This window comes from Aythya marila (genome assembly GCF_965140915.1).
Source record: "Aythya marila genome assembly, chromosome: 11".
NCBI lineage: Eukaryota > Metazoa > Chordata > Aves > Anseriformes > Anatidae > Aythya > Aythya marila.
Window position 1 is genome coordinate 5,704,518 of NC_139052.1, and position 18,830 is coordinate 5,723,347.

The 18,830-nt window shown below is 37.6% G+C and overlaps 1 protein-coding gene across 4 annotated transcripts in view; it reads right to left on the reverse strand.

Moving 5' to 3' along the window:
- Window positions 1-947: 947 nt before the first annotated feature.
- MTMR10 (myotubularin related protein 10) overlaps window positions 948-18,830 on the reverse strand; it is a 36,235-nt gene continuing 18,352 nt past the window's right edge. For all 4 annotated transcript variants that reach the window (XM_082768912.1, XM_082768915.1, XM_082768913.1 and 1 more), the window contains 11 exons: window positions 12,988-13,078; window positions 10,353-10,530; window positions 9,787-9,874; window positions 9,536-9,624; window positions 8,548-8,678; window positions 8,354-8,423; window positions 8,092-8,162; window positions 7,009-7,178; window positions 5,464-5,634; window positions 4,366-4,548; window positions 948-3,834 (listed from right to left, as the gene is read on the reverse strand). In XM_082768912.1, the coding sequence (XP_082625038.1) occupies window positions 3,235-3,834; window positions 4,366-4,548; window positions 5,464-5,634; window positions 7,009-7,178; window positions 8,092-8,162; window positions 8,354-8,423; window positions 8,548-8,678; window positions 9,536-9,624; window positions 9,787-9,874; window positions 10,353-10,530; window positions 12,988-13,078 (1,842 nt within the window). In that variant the 3' untranslated portion in view covers window positions 948-3,234. The remainder of the gene's footprint in view (window positions 3,835-4,365; window positions 4,549-5,463; window positions 5,635-7,008; window positions 7,179-8,091; window positions 8,163-8,353; window positions 8,424-8,547; window positions 8,679-9,535; window positions 9,625-9,786; window positions 9,875-10,352; window positions 10,531-12,987; window positions 13,079-18,830) is intronic.

Sequence of the window (18,830 nt, forward strand, 5' to 3'; positions counted from 1 at the left end):
GGCATTAACAGTTTAGTACGTTGAAACAGTGAACAGAATTATAATTTGAAAACGTGTACATATATACACACACACACATATATACACTTGTATGTCAGTACTTTGTACACAGAAGTTAAAGATAAGTACTCACACCCCAAAAATGCTTTTGAAAGCTATTAAAGACATTTATAGCAGTCCCTACTGACAATAAGGCAACTGTGTAGAGTGGGAAATATTTTAAAATTAACTTCTAGTACCTGTGTTTAAAAAGGAAAACAAAACAAAATCTGTTTAACTTAAGGGGAAGAAACAGCATTCACAGGCATGCATGCACGCACACACACACAGTAGTTTGTTCGTGGGCAAGACCCATGCAAACACAAGGAAGCAGAACCTTGTCTGTATTTTTCAGGACAATTCCTCCCTTCCTCCCTGCGCCCCCTCAGCCATGTATTAAGGGGGTCTCCACCGCTCCTTCCCCACGCTTACCACCATCCCAGCCTCGCCTGCCTAACTCCCCTTTTTGAACTTTGTGAAATTACTTTTCAAGTCTGTTTGGCAAATAGGCATTTCGAAAGGTTTTATTTTAAAGGCATATTATTTTTAAAGCCCCCCCCCCCAAATGCTATATATATATATATATATATAACAATATAAAGTACAAAGACCATCTGCAGCATCTGTACACATCTTAGAACTGAAATGTAAAAATTTCTGAAATCTCCTTACAAAGAAGTCAATCCTGTTTAAATATAGTACCCATTTTTCCCTAACGGGTACTAGCTTAACGTTATTATTATTTTTTTTATTCCACCAGCTGCCTGTGTGGAATAATTTATTTACACATTTTTGGTACCTTTAAACCAAACAAAGTTTTACCTTTAAGGAAAAAAAAAAAAAAAGAGCACATTTTTAACTGTAATTTATCAGAGAGGAAGAACTGGTACCAAAATACACTAAGCACACAGGTTGAGGTCTTTTATGTCAAGTATCAGGCCAGGGAAAGCAGTAAGCTAGTTTAAAAAAAAAATAAAAAATACAAAAGCAAACTAATACAACCATTTGAATAATGAATCGAACAGGTTAGTTGACTGCTTCAACAAGCTCGTAAATAAACAGAACTAGTCTGTGGACCATACAACATGCTCAAACCGTCTTGCAGCATAATTAGGCAATTGAGGTGAATACACGTTTTTTCCTCACAAACAGTTGACCAGAAACAATCTGGCGTTGTGTCATAATATGCATGTGTGCACACGTGTGCGCACACACTGCTTCTTTGCATAACAACAGGTTTTTGAGGGTTTGGTTAGTTAAAAAAAGGAAGTCTTTTCTTTCTCCTCTTTTATATCAGCTCACCTTTAAAATGAAACCGCCCCCTATCCCCACCAGACCAAACGCAGTGTGAGAGCGCAGCATACCCACTGTTCAACAGCTTTGCAGTTTGGATAATTTTCAGAAAATACAGTCCTGTATGCACCAGACTTTCTAGCACAAAGTTGGCACTTGTAATACATGAGCAATCTGAGACATCCAAAACCCTTATTATTGTGATACAGGCTATGCTGAAGACCAGTGCTTGGTTTCATAGACAAATGAACAGCTCCAAATCTTATTCCCCTGCCTTTTTTTTTTCCACCACAATATACTGGGTATGAACTTTTTTTTTTTTTTCCCATAACTGAGAATAGCTTCATACAAGGCCTTCAGAGCCTTAACTTGCAAGTTGGTGCCTGAAGAGAGGCACAGCATCAGTTTAAGAGTTTTTGCATTTTATGTAGAAGTCAGTTAATATAAAAGGAAGACTCACTATTAAAAGCAGGTACTCAACAGAAGCACTCTCTTGTTCTCCACCAATGCCTTAACCTGTGAGAATGACACACCACTATCCCCCTCCGCCCCAGTGCACTTCACTCTCATTTTTCTCCCTAAGAAAGTTGAGGGTTTTTCACTCAGCATCTGACAGTGAGTGGCATTTAAAAGATTTAAGAGCAGCAAGGAAGCTGCTGCATTAGGCAGAGGGAGGCTGTTGGATTTAATTCCCTCAAGCTGTGCTTGTCCGTTGTGCTGTCTGCGTGTGCTAGGAGTACGTAAAAAAAAGAAGGCACTGCTAACCACTCTTCTTCCAGCCCTGTTCGAAAGTGACAACAGCACCAGCACCCCTCGGTGATTTAGCCACTAAGAGCACAGGCTCATTTCTGGAACCCTGCAGGGCTTAAGTATGAATTCTGCTGAAAGCTACTTCATCCTGAAACAGAGCTATGAGAGGGGTTGGCAGGGATCCAGATCTGTGCAGGGATACAATGGTGAGTATTTCAGGTGCTTAAAGAAAAAAAACGAGGCTCTTATGAAACTTAAAAATGAGCTTAAACTTTGAGAGGAAAAATCCCTACTGTCTCCTAAGCCAGCCTTCTGTTATTCCAGAAATGGGGAGGGAAAGGCAGAGGGTGGAACCAGAACTTAGCGGAACAATTGACTGTAGAAAGGCCAGGGGTGGATGGGTGGGTAGCTGCATCAGAGTAAATCCTGCTACAGTTTCCTCCCGATTAAAGGCACTTCTAAAGCTACTATGATACCGTATGTACAGTAAATGTTTTAAGGTTAACAGTGCATTGTCCTGAAGTTGATTCCTATAGCCTAAAGTCAAGCTCCTGACAAAGAGCACAAATCTGACTGATTGTTAATGGATGTGTTTTGGGGAGAGAAAGAAAAGGGAACACTCTCCCCATGGATGCACGTATGTAGGGTGATCAAGTCACAGAACATTAGTCCATATGTTTGCACATATTCTTCCTGAAAAGGAGATGTGATGAAGGTAGTTTGTTCCCAGATTTCAGTTGTCAGTTTGTGTCTGCTGCATCTAACTACCTTGATTCGTCAGTCTGCTTGACACAAAGTCACTCCAGTCACTATCTGGGACAACAGGTATTTCAAACAACCCTCAGTAATGACTGCACCAAGCCTTTCAATTAGCATTACAAATGCTCGATCGTATATAATGAGCCAAACCCCAAGAACACAGAATGAATTAGGAACCAGAAACCAAACAAGACATGTAGATGAGAACTACTGAAGACAAAATTGTGCGATTTGAAGCACGACTCGCTTTGCTTTTAAATATTTGTGCAAAACTTACGAAATTCTTGTATATAAAATTATTACAGCTTTCAATGCCGCATTTAGCAGTGTTAAATTAGAAAAGACAAAATGATATGCTATGTTCTCCCCAAGCCTTTAAATCATCACATCATCTTAGTCTTCGTTTGCAAGCGTCTCAGTGGATAGCCAAATTTTGGCACCACTTAAAAATTTACTTAAAGGTGTTCCCAGAATGCTCCGTCTGCACAGGTTCCCTACAGGTGAAAACGGGAAAGAAGAGGAGAGAAAGTCTGGGGCCCCAGTGGTGTCGTTTAAACCATTTGCTCTGAAGTACATTCTGCTTTGATCCAGTTCTGAGCAGCTACCTTGCAAAGAAGAGTTGCTTTTGTACTGTCGGAGGTTCCGGTTTAACATGTCCACTTCATCTGCCAGCAAAGAAACTTTGTGAAAAGCAGTGATGAAGCCACCATGATTAATCTGGGCCTCAGGAACCCAGCGGAAGTAGCACAGTTTCCAGAGTTTTATTTGTGTTCCAGAGATATGGGGTAAAATCACACCGTGCAAATCAACAGGCTTCGTAAACCAGTCTCTGAAGTACTGTTCCATACTGTTACTCTGACTCTCTGTTTGCTGTAAAAAGTCTGGTTTCAGTTTTAGTATCAGAGAGTTTCTTCTTGGAAGGAACTCCTGGTCACTGATGATTCCATTTTTTAATGCAGGGGGGGCACCTCGCAAAGTTGAGCTGTAGTTTTTCTGCAGAAAATAAATACCAGCAATTTTATGCTCATTTCAACAGCAGATCTCCCTGAGCTTCTACGATGCCTCATCCAGATAATGATGTGACCTTTAAACAGTTGGACGCTCATGAGTCACCACTGCATGGCTCACAGACCAAACAATGTGGCTACTTAAGGCCTTGACAAGGAAATACTTGTTTCCTAGACTTTCTAGAGCAATGAATGATTGAATTAATCAGTATTCACTGACAAAGTTGACAGCTCCAAGGAAAAGAAAGGGGCGTGTCAGCACTTTTCCAAAGGTGAAATAACGGAGCTGTTGGCAGCCAGTTCAGGCATATCCAAAAATGCCCTGGAATGCGAGGTTCAACAATTGCAGTCTTTGCATCTATAGAAATCTGAGTAATTTTTCTTTAGGCTGTGAGGGTAAGAGAACACTCCTATTGCTAAAGAGAGGGTGTAAGACACCACATAACTCTACATTTTTAAGCATTAACATCTTATATTTAAGCAGAAACAGTCCACAGACAGATAATGCCATAGTTACCTTTGAGCGTTTAAAAGTTTTCACTGCTCCATTTTGTACACACGGTGCGCTCTTCCCAATATACAAGGGGTTGTGAAAGAGCAGGCGATCCCTGCTTGTAAACTGAAGAGACCAGTCCCAAACACAAGGAAATCTGAGGCCCTTCTCATCACCCAGCTGAATATTTTTGCTTATGGCAAATTCCTGCAAGAAGTAACACTCAAGTATAATACAAATCAAACAAAATAAGCTTATTCATAAAATTAAACTATAAAACAGTGAATAATTATCAGGTAAGGAAGAGCAGAGACATAATCTAAGGGGGTTACAGATGAAAGCAACAAAGCAGCAAGACAGTCTGCTGCTAGAGGAAACGGCTGTACCCTGCTTTTTATTAGTGCAATGGAGACACGGGACTAATGCTTACTTAGCAAAAATATGTTTTCATTATATTAAATTGTTGGTTTGTTTACTCTAAAACCCCTAAACTCTTTATTCTGAGAATACATTAATGGTCCTTGTGCTCTGCTTCTTCGTAAGGTTGCTACCTGCAACTTTAACAGGAAGCTGCTTAACAAAATTTGCTCATTTGTGCTTGTATCAGCCACTAAAAATTTTCTACACAGTTCTGATCAACTCTAGTTTTCAAAAATATATTCAGGTGTTAGTTTACCAAATATTTTGATATAAACTTTCATTGTGCTTTGGACTTTACACATTCTCTTTCAGCTTTTTCAACTATTTAAACAATTATATCAAGAGACTTCAAAGTTTGCCTGAAATGTGAAATTCTGTTTATTGTCTGTCATTCTGCTTTATCAATTCCAGACAAAGATCTGTTTCTTAGAGTACAAATAATAATGCACAATAACAAAAAGCTTTTTTGAAAAAAATAAAATAAAATAAAAATTCAATTGACTGCTTTCTTGAACATCCTGTTACTGTGCATGCAAAGCTCACCTGGAAGGACATTCTGATCATGTTAACCTAGGGAGCTGAGTATTTTGAAATACATTTTGAAAAACACAAAGGAATGCCATTTGGTTTAGATGATGGTGTTTCCGGAACAGCAAGCTGAAGTCTCTTAATTGAAAAGTAGATGTAACACTTGATACTCACAGTGCTTTCCTTTACTCGTTGGTGTGGACAATTGAAGAGGAAAGTGCCAAACAATGAGATACGTGCACTGTCGTACAATATGGTCAAGTACATTTCAGAAAACTCAAAGGCTGCTGGGTATTGTTCTAGCAGCTGCCAAACACAGTCAAGAAACATCAAGAACAAAGGGGACTGGAAAGAGAAACAGGGAATTAGATTTAGGAAAAGCCTTTCCCAAGTCATGCCATTTTCTTTGCAGTTAGTGCTCCCCTCAGGGTATTTAGCCATATCTCTGGTACATTCCTTAGCAGGGTGGACTGTTTGGAGGACTGCATTTTTTATGATTTTATGTAATTATAATCTCCTGTATTCCTACTCAGCCACTTCCACAAGCAACTATGCCAATTGACTTTCTCAGTGTTAATTTTCCACAGCTTCCTCTTCTCTTTAAGAAGTCAATCAATTCTTTCCTGGGCTCTCTTTCTTACTCACAAAGCTGCAAAAATGCTTTCTATTATCTTCTGTGTCCCTTGTAATTTCCAGATTAGTACTTGCATGACACTTCCTTACTATTCGGCCTTATTTTCACAAGGGCTATACTTCCTTCTTGTTAGAAATACTTGGAGCTTGTGATTCAGCCACATTAACTACTCAATACACTTTCTTGCTATGTCCATGATGGCCTACGAATGGCAAAAGTATCAACTATAATTTATACAAAATTTTAAAAATACTTCCTCTTGCCAGTTTCATTCTTTTGTATATCCTTTCCTAGAGTCAAGTCAATGCTTTCTCATTATTTATCCCTTGATACTTCAGTTTCTTTTGTTTATTTTTCCTGTTTACCACTCAGTGTTCTCAGTTCATCTGTTGGCTCCCCTCTCTGCAGATACAGTTTTTCTGTTACTCCTCGGCTTTGTCCCTGACGAAGACTGCTAACCTTGGTCCCTCTATTTTTTCAACTGCAATTAAAAGTCTCTCCTTTGTAACGAAGAGCCCAAATAACCATAAAATTACCTAGAAATACTGAAAATCAAGCACTGTGTTGCCCTCTATTAATCTGTTTGTCAGCCGTGCATCGTAATTCATAAAGCTCTAGCGTTTCTCTATCAGCTCAATACTTTGAAAAATACTGCATATTGCTATGACTTGGCATTCCAAAAAAAAAAAACAAAAAAAACACAGGGATGAAAACATACCCTTGGAAGAAACAACAAAAAATAGCCCCCTCCCAATACATGCCTAAACCCCTTTAATTTTAATTTAAACTGTGGGGTGTGTTTGTGCTAACACTTGCAACAGTTTGACCTTTTCATGTGTAACACTGCAGCAACAAAAAATCCCATCAACATCCAATTTCACCTGGTGTGTCATCGATTCTCACGTGGCTACAACAGATAAAGAATATTTATGTTTACCCTGGACAAAGACACATTTTCTCTAACATAAGCTTCCTGAGATTTGAAAGTATGAAAAATATTTGTAACTTAAGATTTCTGTGTGAACAAATGTTTAGGATGATATTGACCAGGTACTTTTGTCACATACAATTACCATTAACTTTACCTCTTTGTCAGATCTTTTTAAATGGTTACACCTATCCAAAAACTGGTATCCTGCCATGACCCATTCCTTCTGTATCAAGCTTTGAAATCCAACAATTGTTCGAAAATAGGGATCCAGCATGACTTGAATGAGAGAAGCAGCAAGACAGCTCAGGTCCCGTCCCTCTTCCTCTGTGAATAACATACAGAATGTATATACATACTTACAGTATATGTATATACACACACAAACAGAATCTCAACAAAAAGTGGCAACTGCATTTAGTTTTGAATTGCTTTTAAACAATTTAAAATTAAAAATATATATAATTGAATTTATTTTATAACGTGCTTTGCATTGCTGTAATTGTTCTCACAAAAAGGTAGATAAAAATCAAAAAAACACAACCAACCAAGACTCATTCCATAGTAAAGATTCCTGCTGCAGTATCAAGCACAGCAATGCATTGATAAAGACCTAAAATACTCACTGGAAAGCCTGGTATTTACAAGATATGCTAAGAAGGAGGGCGATCACGTTGCTGGAAAAGTTTTAACATGTTTTCTTCCCTGAATCAGTTTTTGGCAAGCTAGTGAGCCAATATGGGGAAAGTGTCATATATGAGTTGAAATTACAGAATTTCTGATCTAGGTATCAGCAAGTTTTTCAGTTTTTTTTTTTTGTTTGTTTGCTTGTTTTGTTTTTTATTTTTATTTTGTTTAACATGTAACAACAGCAAACAATGTTAGTGAAATGCTACCAGCTACTACATGGGATCTCTGAATAAAACTGATCTTGGTTATGCAAGGAATATTAGCCTAATTGTGACAGTACAAAAGTTCACCCTGAAGTTTGGACTCTATCATATCATTACCAGAGAAAGAAACAAAAAGACTCAAAGTGAAACAGTCCTTTGATGCTATGGTATGATACTACAGCCAAGACACATAATAAAATTATCTTTTTTTCAGTTGTTCAAATGCTTAAGATATTTAGAATAGATGGGTGTTATGTATAGAGATTACAGTTGATTTTATCTAAACTTACTCATCTACATTATATCATTAATGCAAAGAATTGTTGCGTGCTATATGGTTGTATTACCTTGTAGAACTACCGAAACATGCTTACACTCCATCATATATACAAGCTCAGCAGAATGCTTAAGAAATGATCTGGATGGGAACAGAAAGTGATGCAACAATTAATATTATAGGTTCATGCTATAGAAGAAAAAAATTAGTCATAGTTATATTTACCTAGTTCATTAATTAAAATAGCAAATCATTCAACTGATTCACTGCTTCCTTACGCCGGTGGAAGTTTTTCACACCTCATGAACCATCACTCTACCAATGGTACAAACCTGATATACTCTAACCAGTGAGTATTTTCCAGTGAGGATAGCCACTTCTCTTCTGTTTCTTCAAAGGGCTCTGCAACAAGGAAAGCAGTAACATTGCAAAATGACTTCAAGTAACTATGCCTGTTAGCCAGATCTATTAGAATTGTTGTATTTCGAGAAAATAACTGCCATGAAAGAAGGACAGTTCAGCATACCATTAACACACAGCTGTTTGAGTTTGATATGTGCCGCCTGGATTTCCTGGATGCTGGGGAGACACTTGTCCAGATCAGATTTGAAAACATCACTTCTCAGAGGATGGCTTCGAGTTATTGCATTACAAATCCTATGTTGTTAAAAAATAATTTTTAAAAAGTCACTTTATTATTGGAGAGGGGAAAGAGCCTTTCACAAATCATTGCAAAGTCTGTAACTGCAAAACACTAAAAACACATAGAACATGCACCTTCATTCAAAAAAAAAAAAAAAAAAGGCATTAAGAAGATAATATTCCTCCTGCTGTAATGCTAGTGGCTCAAACATTTTTGGTATCTGCGAGTTACAAAACAAAAAATGGAAAAGCTGGACCATCAGAACGCTTCTGGAAAATGAAAACCTCAGGCAGAGTTACAGGTTAAACAGCTCTATTCAATTTTTATTTTTTCCACAATTTTTATAAAGATTTGTCTGGGCTAAATAAACAAGAGCATATATGCAGTATATAAAGCCAGGAAATCTGACAGGGTTTCAAATAAAACTTGTAGCACCAGCCTAACACACACAATGCAACATCTACAAAAAGACTCTGTGTATTGTGGTACTAGATCTGTAGAACTGTAAATGCCATAAAGAAATAATTTTTCTGTGTTTCTCTGAAGCAGGTAAGGAATTCCCCACGAACATAAGTTTTAACACAGTATCATCAATACTCATCCAATCCTTCGATCAATAAATTCTGTCACCTGAAAGACTAGCTACCTAAATAATAAACATCACTTAAAACTTGCAAAATTATTCAGTATTCCAACTGAAGTGGACCTTGAACAGAAATTGTGCTACAACAGTACTCAGAGGACAGTTTCTCAAAAGGTACTGCACTGCAACATTAACTATCCTTTCAGTTACAAAATGCTGCTGCATATTGCACATAATCACCACTTACTCTATACCATGTCTGATAAAAGAATAGCTTCAACTGTTTACCTTTGATCAATTTTTCTTTGCTGCAATACATCTTTAATGTTGGCCATTCTTACAAGGGCACTCCCATTAGGATGATTCCAGGACCATACCTAATATGGGAAAAACATAAAACAACAAAAAAGCAGGTTTGTGTTAATTCCTTTATTTTTTCCTTAATGCTGCATATAAAGCTGTGTTAATTGGCATACATATCTTTAATATTAACATGGCATGATGATTAAGAACAGCAACAGAATAAAAAATATACTTACTGGCATTCGTCTCCCAATAAAAGAGTAGGAGTATAGCTTAAGGTCTTGATCTGCTAAGGAAGATGGGACCACAAAATATTCTGGGAGACTTGGGGAAAAAAATACAGTAGAAAAGGTTACTTTTACCTAAGTATTTTATCAGCTTTTCTCTTGTTGCAATCTTGTTGCAATGCTGTCTTACTATAATGCACCAAACCCTAATACCACAGTGCTAACTGGCTGTACTGTATATCTCTTACATGTCATCTGTACAGCTCAAATGTTTTTTTGTAAACAAAAAAAATTATTTACAAACGTGCATGTTTCAGAGGGAAGTACAAAAGCATGAAAGCAACAGATGCTGGAAAACAGGAAGCACTAGGGACCATATATTCACAAAACATGACATTTCCTCTAGAGACAACACTTGCAAGATCTTCCAACCAGGGGCCTCTCCAGAGAGTGGCACATTTAGGAGTTAAAGTGTACAGTCAGATAGTATGGAGACTTTGTTAGAAGAGACAGGAAAAGACAGTTAAATTGTCTTGTTTTCTTCTATGCTTACTTGCATTATAGCAGAAACTTACCAAGTAGATATCATATAACCTTCGTTGACTGAACAAACTCTCCACTCTGATGCACCTGTCCTTTTGATTTCTCTATCCCAATCAGAGTAAGTTTCAAACAAAGGTGTCTGCTGACCAGTGGCACTGCCGATGCTGCCACCACCACCACCTCCTGGGTCTATTCCGTTCACCTTCTTTGCTAGGAAAAGAAAATTCATCAATGCACATTAAAAAAAAAAAAAAAAAAAGAAAAATATTCCTAATTACAAGAGCGAGCCATTAGCATCAGGGCTGACACTGCCTATTTTTGTATTAAAACAGATCTGTGGTTTAATGACAGCTCAGCAATACACGAAGATGCAAATGTACTTTTCTTCTGCAATTTCAACAGAGAAGCAATGTAAAGCTGGTATGTTGTGCTGCTTTGTAGAAAGCAGGACATGCTAATGCTCAGGAACAAGTGTTATGTTCAGTCACAGGACATCTCTCTTCAACATGCCCCTTACCAGTGTTTTAAAAACATCTAGCCTTTATATGCTACCCTTTAATTAACTATTTTCTGAGTAAAGTAAAACAAATGGTACATAATTTCAACAGCTTTTCCTTATAAATTACTGCTCTATCAACAGAAAGGAAAATAACTTGATGACAAAGACTGTTTGATAAGGTATATTTCCTAATACATCTGCTATATATATGTGTGTGTGTGTGCATATACATGTATATTTATATCCAGGTAGTTAATATATTTATATATTAACTACCATTTTGTGGCTAGGGACCAAGGAAATCAATTACAAGCTCTCTTAGTAATACAGAAGATCCCCTTTGTTGATCATGCTTTAGGTGCCAAGGAGGCAGTCAGCTGTGTCAAAGGACATTGCATTTTGTTTCTTGATACTTGGAGTAAATGTTTAGATGAAGGTGAAATAAAGTGGGGCTCAACCCAGAAATCTCCGACAGGAAAGCTCCTATCTTTAGGAAGAGTTGTAAAGATGTAAGTATAGATGTAAATTCTGTCCAGACAGAGCAGAACAGAGGGTTAGGGCTCTGCTGTCATCTCAGTGACTGTGTATTTTTTACTTTCTAATATCTACCAATTCAGAACTCAGACTACTTTCGGTATCTTTCAGAAGAAAGCTATACTGAACTCAGACTGAAGTACCTAGTATCCAGAGAAATACCAGTGCTAGAAGATAATGTTAGAATTTTACTGTTTAATGGCAGGATATATAATTATCAAACATATCCTGGGAAAAAACAATGTCTATACACACCAGAGCAATGCAGGCTGATTACACTCCCCAAGAAGCACAATGACAGTATTTCAACTTCTACTTTATCAGGGCTATCAGGAATAGTGAGTTATAAAACACAGTGCTGGAATTGTAAGGGCAAAGCCAGAGATCCATGCAACAAACACCATGGTTCACTTTACTACGTGGAAACTTAAATTAAAAACAGTAACAACCACAAAAGTATTTCAAACTCTTTCCTCCAGCAACTACAGCATAGCAGAACAACCAGCTTTTGCCATTCTGACCAGCAGCTCCAGAGGAACAACATTTTTTACCCACCTTGTATAATTCGTCCCCTAGATTTTTTTCCATATATCAAATAGCATTTTAAGGTAACTTTGTGACAGACCAACATTTTGTTCACGTGCTACTTTACCACTTTATGGCCATTTTATCTGCAAATTGCCTTCCTCCTTAGTACTTTGTAACACTAACATACACGGACCTTAATTACCACCCAAGACTTAACAGGTAAGATATTACATGTATAATTCTGTATGCAACATAATCACATGCACCATTATTCTTGTGCATGCATAAGGCAGTCATGTAGGCATCTGCATGAGAAATGTGCGTTTTTGTACAAATTTGAATGTCTGAGCTCATAATTCCACAACATTCAAATTTGGTAACAATGATTTCTAATGCCAGCTCCTGAGTAAATATTTCTGTACCACAGATCTACATCAATGGTACTTCTGCTATTTGGAGGCTTGGAATGCTAAAACTGATGGTTTTCAGCTGTGTATTGGCTGGGGAACACTAAGCAGTGACCGCACAGCATTACACTAGAAATCAAGTTCCAAAGGCATCTTTTTCAGGCTTACCTAACTGACAGGGTTCAGTTGGAGATTGGCCTTGAGCAGAGAGGGTGTGCTCCAACTCAGCAGGGGTGGTGGAGGTTTTGAGTGGGAAGAACTGCCTAGTAAGCCTCTAGGAAAGGAGGTATGGAGTCCCAAGCTGCACAAATCCTCCTGCAATACCACCAGAAGAGAAACTTATTCCCAAAAGAAGGGCAGGTAAACAAGCCTGCCTGATGGGACATCAGCTATGTACCTGGAGTACCGCTACAGGCTAATACACCGATAGGAGGATCGAAGTGTGAATGGAGACATATGAGCACTCATGCTGACATTGGCAGTTTTGTTCCAGAGTACAGGTACTGCTTTTGATTTTGGTCTTTAAAGTGTATCACAACAACTCACTTCAGTCCAAAAGTAAGAGGTTGGCTGCCCGACAAGCCAATTTACTTGCCCCCAGAGAAAGCCTAAAAAGCTTTTTGCTATTGTTTCTGGATAGAAGACTTACTAAACTTACAGATTGTGAAACAGAAGAAAATAAGGTATTTTCATACTTACCTGGATTATGATATATTTCTCCAACATACTCAAATGCAAAGAGAAGCTGAAGATCTGTTGGCTGAGAATAATGAGCTATTGCGAGGCACACCTAGGAAATAAATGTTTATTAGTATTGTTTATATACATAACATTTATTGCTCATGATTATGGCAGTATTAACTTTGCAGAGCAAAAGCTAAAACCAGTTTCTAATGTTCAATTTCCATATTTGATTTGAAGGGAAAAACAGAGGTTGCATGTTGAAGACTTCCAGGACCTATGTCAGTTCTGCATCTCATTAAGTTGTGTTCCCAAATTATGAAAGGCATTGATGAATCCAAGTAAAAAGCAAATTGTCTGGAAATTAAGAGCTTCTTCCCTAAGCTACTTGAAAATAGTGGGAGATACTTTCTTGGTGTTAGTCGCTTGTAGTTTGTCAGCTGAGTGAGAGGCTGGAGATTCTCCATCAATCTCCATTTTCAATAGCACCTGATTTTTTATAGTAGGCCCACTTGTCAAGTGCGGGGGCTCTACCACTAACTAAACATGCCAGCAATCACTCCTTTCCCCCTCCCCAGCTGATCTTGAGAACTGAAATAGCCAACTGAAACATCAGCAAGATGTCAGTTTCAATGAATTTTGGCCTAGCCCATATAGGTTCAGTCTCAGATGAATCACTTTCATTCACAAAAGAAATCCACCCATCACTTCTAGACGCCTGTGGGTTTAGCAAGTTCCAGCACCATCTCTGGCAATCTGATGCAGTCATCAGGTTCGACTAGGCTGAGTCACAAGCCCTGCCCTGGGAAGAGAATTTTAGCAGAGATTTCAAATAAAAGATGCATCCTCAGAACAGCAGAGATTAACCTGGGGCACAAGGAAGAGTCTCGTCTAAACTTCACATTCTTTGCAATAGTCTTAGGAAACTCTTAGGCACAGGAAAAACTTAAAGAGTGCATTCATGCTAAGTCCTGCATGGAGAAAGCCACTGCATTTTTACTAGCTTGTATGTACCACGTATGTAGCATTATGGAACCTTCACTGAGTATTTATGTACTCTGACTTTTGAGGGGGACATTTCCTGCTATTTATAAAACCAGTGACTACACACTAACTCAAGCTTAAAACTTTTTTTCACAAAGTTCCCGACAACAAGTTCCCATCAACTCTTAGAAGAACAGTTGCTTTGATTTTTCTTTCAGTGGAACTACCATGGAACTGCAATACACTATAGAAGACAGGGTACTCCTGAGAAAGAAATAGTAAAAGTGTTACAGGGAAATGGATGAGCATGACTTTTCAAATGAACATTTATAAGCCGATTTCCACAATTTGGTAAAAACTGGTAGTAACTATCATGAAATAACCAAAAGCCACACAAATTTTAACACATCTTGAGGTTTGAAAAGCTCAAGAACCATAATAGGACAACAGCTATTCCATAATACTTGTCATTTTCTAACAGACTGCTTTTGTCTGTCAGTGGCAGTGAAGCAAAATGCAGATCTGCATACATATACATTTTGACTTCCATTTTTCTCATTAACTTTTCATTAGAGTAATTGATGTTAATAGAGCTACTCCCGATCTTCATTTATGGGCATGAAGGATGAAAGCTTTTTGCTATGCTAATCAAGTCTCAAGGCTTGAGGATGAGCTGCAAGACATTAAAGGATGCCATTGTGCTGCCAAACAGTACAATGCAAATACAGTAAAACTATTTTTTAAGGCAGCATCTAAAATAGCTTTCATTTATTTGAGAATGTGCATGTGTGGCATGTTAAGAGGGGTAAAATTGTTTGGGAAATGGTATGCGTTAGGATCTGGTTCCCAACATGAGACCATGGCAGTGCTCTTGAACCCAGATGCTGAGAAGTTTTCTGGGTGTTCCACAGAACGGATACAGCTCAAAGTACCAGTGCCACATGGGTGAAGCAGTCCACCTGAAGATTACAGTACAGGTTCAGGACCCCAATTTCTATTATTAAAAAAAGAAAATTACTACTTATACTGCTGTCTATATTTTACACTTTGGAAAAATTCTGGTAATATATACTAAAAAACATTAAAGACATACAGATTTTCCTTTTATTCCTCACTAAATTCATATAGTAGTTTTATTGTCAGCAAGTATCAAAAGACAAGCAAATTCCACAGATCTCAGCAGATTATCACCATAAGCAGAAGCTTTTAAATAGGAAAACAAACATGTTTTACAGGAAATGTTCTCATATCAAACTGAAAAATGTTTGGTATTTTTGCCAATTTACAATCGTGTAAAGCTGGAGATATTTAGGCTCAGGCAACAAGAGAATAGGCTGCTTGTTGGAAAGTTCATTTACAAAAAACAGTAAAGAAAACGGGTTTAACTATTTCATAGTACAAAGGCCATTTCCCTATGTCAAGTGTTCCCTGCACAATGCCTTTCTGCAAAACACAGATGATACTTGCAGGGCAAGCTCTTCTCTTTTTCAACAGGAATTTTACCAAGGGCAAGAACTTCAAAATATTGCTAGCGCTCTTTGGAAAAAATCATTGTGAGCACTCATATGTAAGATGTGCTACATTAGCTGAGCCCTGCATTTCATCTTCCCTGCAACAGACTGCCTTATGAACTTGCTGGAAGCACACTATTCTTCCCCACTACTGCAATTTCTGTTCTGAATTTATGCAACCAGGACTAGATCAAGTCCCGTGGACAGAGTTTTTAATCTTCCCAGGTAGCAGCAAGTCTTCTTGGAAGAATAAGCTTTCAGATAACAAGACTTTCAGCCCTAGCCATCATGAAGATTTTGCTAGCTACTAGCTAGGAGAATTATTATTAGAGGCTTTTTAAATACCATCAGATGAGCTTACTTGTGAAAAATAAAAAAGCTTTCTTTATCCCTCTCCAAAGGCCATAAAAATATAAGGCACTGGGAATGCATGAGAAAGTATTGAGATATTACATTCTGAGATCAATACAAACAACCAGAACAAGGTAATATAGAAGTTTTGTGGAATAATAAAGAAGACATTAGAAAGGGTCAGGATCATTTGTTCAAAACTCTCAGTTTTATCTTATTCCTTGTAACAATTAGGAAAAAAACGTTCCACTCCATCCCAAGTGTTATGACGTGTTAGAAGACTAGAATTGATTGCACGGGAAACAAGATTTGAGATAATTTTCCTTGTGTTTTGATTAAGCATGTGTTTCTGAAACAGATCTCATACTCATTTTAAAAAGTTCTCTGAAGGAAAAGAGTTGAGGGAGTTCTAGAAGAGAAAGGGACTGCAAAAATGGAGATATATTTAGGAAACAGGAGATTATAGGGTGTGTGCCATTCTGGTACACGGCCAAGACTCATTTGCCTAGTAAGGCAGCACACTTTCCATCACTTAACAGTCCTAAGATCTAAAGCTTCATCTATTCATACATTTTAATTTCTTAGTTTAACGTCAAGTATTACAGTGGCTAGAAGTCAGCAGGATATTTCAGTTTGACCTGTTTGTTGTGCTTTTTGGAACAAAAGTAATTCCTTTTCCTTTAAGGAAGGTGAAATGCTGCTTCTTTCATATTGTCTAACTTAAGACTTCCCCAACTTGCTTACCCGTGCTTCCCCATCCTCCACTTCCTCCCACACCCATCTGGCTTTCCTTCCTTTGGAGGCTCTACAGCTTTATTTTTGAGACAAAATGGAATCCAACTGCTAAATGATGAGGAATGTGAGTTTCCATCCCCATTATTATTCCTTAACTCCTGTTTCCCAAATATCCATTAAAAACAAGAGAGGAAATATTTACTTGACTGATTAATGTTGGGAGAGTGTTTTTTAGCATGTATAGTCTGCAGCTAATGTTGAAGGTATGTTTCTATAGAACTGATTTTTAAGCATCTTCATAGCTTACCCCCAAAAAAATTAATTCACCTCAAAATCTGATGTGTTTTTCCACTTCATTTCTGCTTTAACGTGGCAAAAAAAAAAAAAAAGTGAACATTCTACCGATATTACCCAGATATCATGTATATATTTATGTAACCAAATACAATAGAGAGTCCATGTCTGAAGTCTGACTGCTTTTAAACTTGGATTCATAGTTTCACTTACTACCAAAATGGGAATACTCTCTGTTCTAGTAAAGCAGCCTAATTAGCAGGGGTTATTCTCCCTTTTGCCCTGTTCTGCAAACCCAGTTACTTCCTTAGAAACCGATTATGTTCTCTTTGCCAACACCAACTTATGTAACTGAATACTGATGAGTATTTCCATTACATTCAAGCAACTGTGCTCGAAAGAAATTACTTAATCATGTGAAGTTAGTATCTTTGTTCTCCTTGTGATTCTTCCACATAGTTACAGCTCATTTTAAAAATAATAATGTTCTGGTTTTTTTTTTTTTCCTTTTTATTTTTTACCTATGGCTCTAAACAGAACACTTGCTAGCCTCTCATACTGATTACGTTAGATGCACAAATACTCCCATAGGTTGAAGTGTGTATTGTAGCAGGTAGATATTTCACTTTGACCCAAGTGTGTTTCATTTATAGAACGATACTCCCTTGTATTACCAGGATTACATCTAGGTAGAGAGAAATCTCCCTGTTCTGATTTGTACACCTGACAGTATTTATGCGAGGTTTGACTAAGGAAGCTATTTCTGATTCATAAAGGACTAACATGCAGGTCTCTTGCTTTACTGAACACAGATTGTAATATTAACTGTTAACTTCACTTTCCCTTAATTTTAAAGCTAATAAGTGAAGAAGACTCTTATTTGAAAACCTTGAGAGTCAGAACTACTTTGGACATTATTATAGTTAAATTACAACCTGCACAACTCTTTGATTACAACAGAAATGCTGAGCTCTGCAGTTTCTCAACAATGAACACCCTAGAAAAACCTTTATATAATGTTTAAGCATAATTCTATCCAGTTCCTTTTTCTTCCACTCAGGAGGTTTTCATACCGAGCTCCAAAATGAGCATAATCTTTTTATTTATTTTATTTAACCTTGCTAATATATACTACTTGAAGGTCAGGAACAGAATGAGATAATCTTTCAAGAGTGTGGTGCTAGAAATCCCTTTCTATGCCAGAAAGAACAAACCAATTCCAATAAATATGCTACATAAGACCATTCTACTTGTGTTCACCAAAATAATACAAGCAAAATCCTGACAGAGAAACCAATCCAAGGACCTCATGGCTTTAGGTAACTGTATTTTAATGTTAACAGAATAATGTTGTTACAGAAACACTAGTTTATGGTAACTATCTCCCCTCAGTAACAGCATGCTTCCCATACACCCAAACAAAGATGCAGTAACCTACTGGACACATCAAAACTGTGGCACTAGCCATACAACTGATAGTAAAAATTATACAAGTCGTCTTCTATTCCTTGTGACCACCTTCTGATATTCGTAAAGGGGAATTATGCTTTTGGTCACCACCATTGCCATCTTGTAACTATGCAGATTCAGAACCTTCTGGATCTCTGGAACTCTTCTTCCTATCAGTTATCACATTAGCCCATGTAATTACAAATGCATAAAGCAAGCATCTTTATAAAAAGGTTTCACTTTTTGCTCTTGCATGAGGAAGTACAGCACAAGAACTGTTAATGAGATGCTGAGTTTGCACTCTTCCTCCCTCCTACAGGCTAATCACTCTTCTTAGCTCTGACAACCAATTAGAAACAGTTGCTATAAAGATATTGCAGATAGACTGCTCCAGGGTGACTTCAGAGAAGCTGTAAAAGGGGAATTGACAGCTGAAAGATTGCCAAACTTGAAAGGTTACAAACAAAGCCAGCAGGCAGGAAAGAAGGAATGCAGAAAATAACAAGGAAAGAACAGTGGGCTTCATAACTGGGTTTC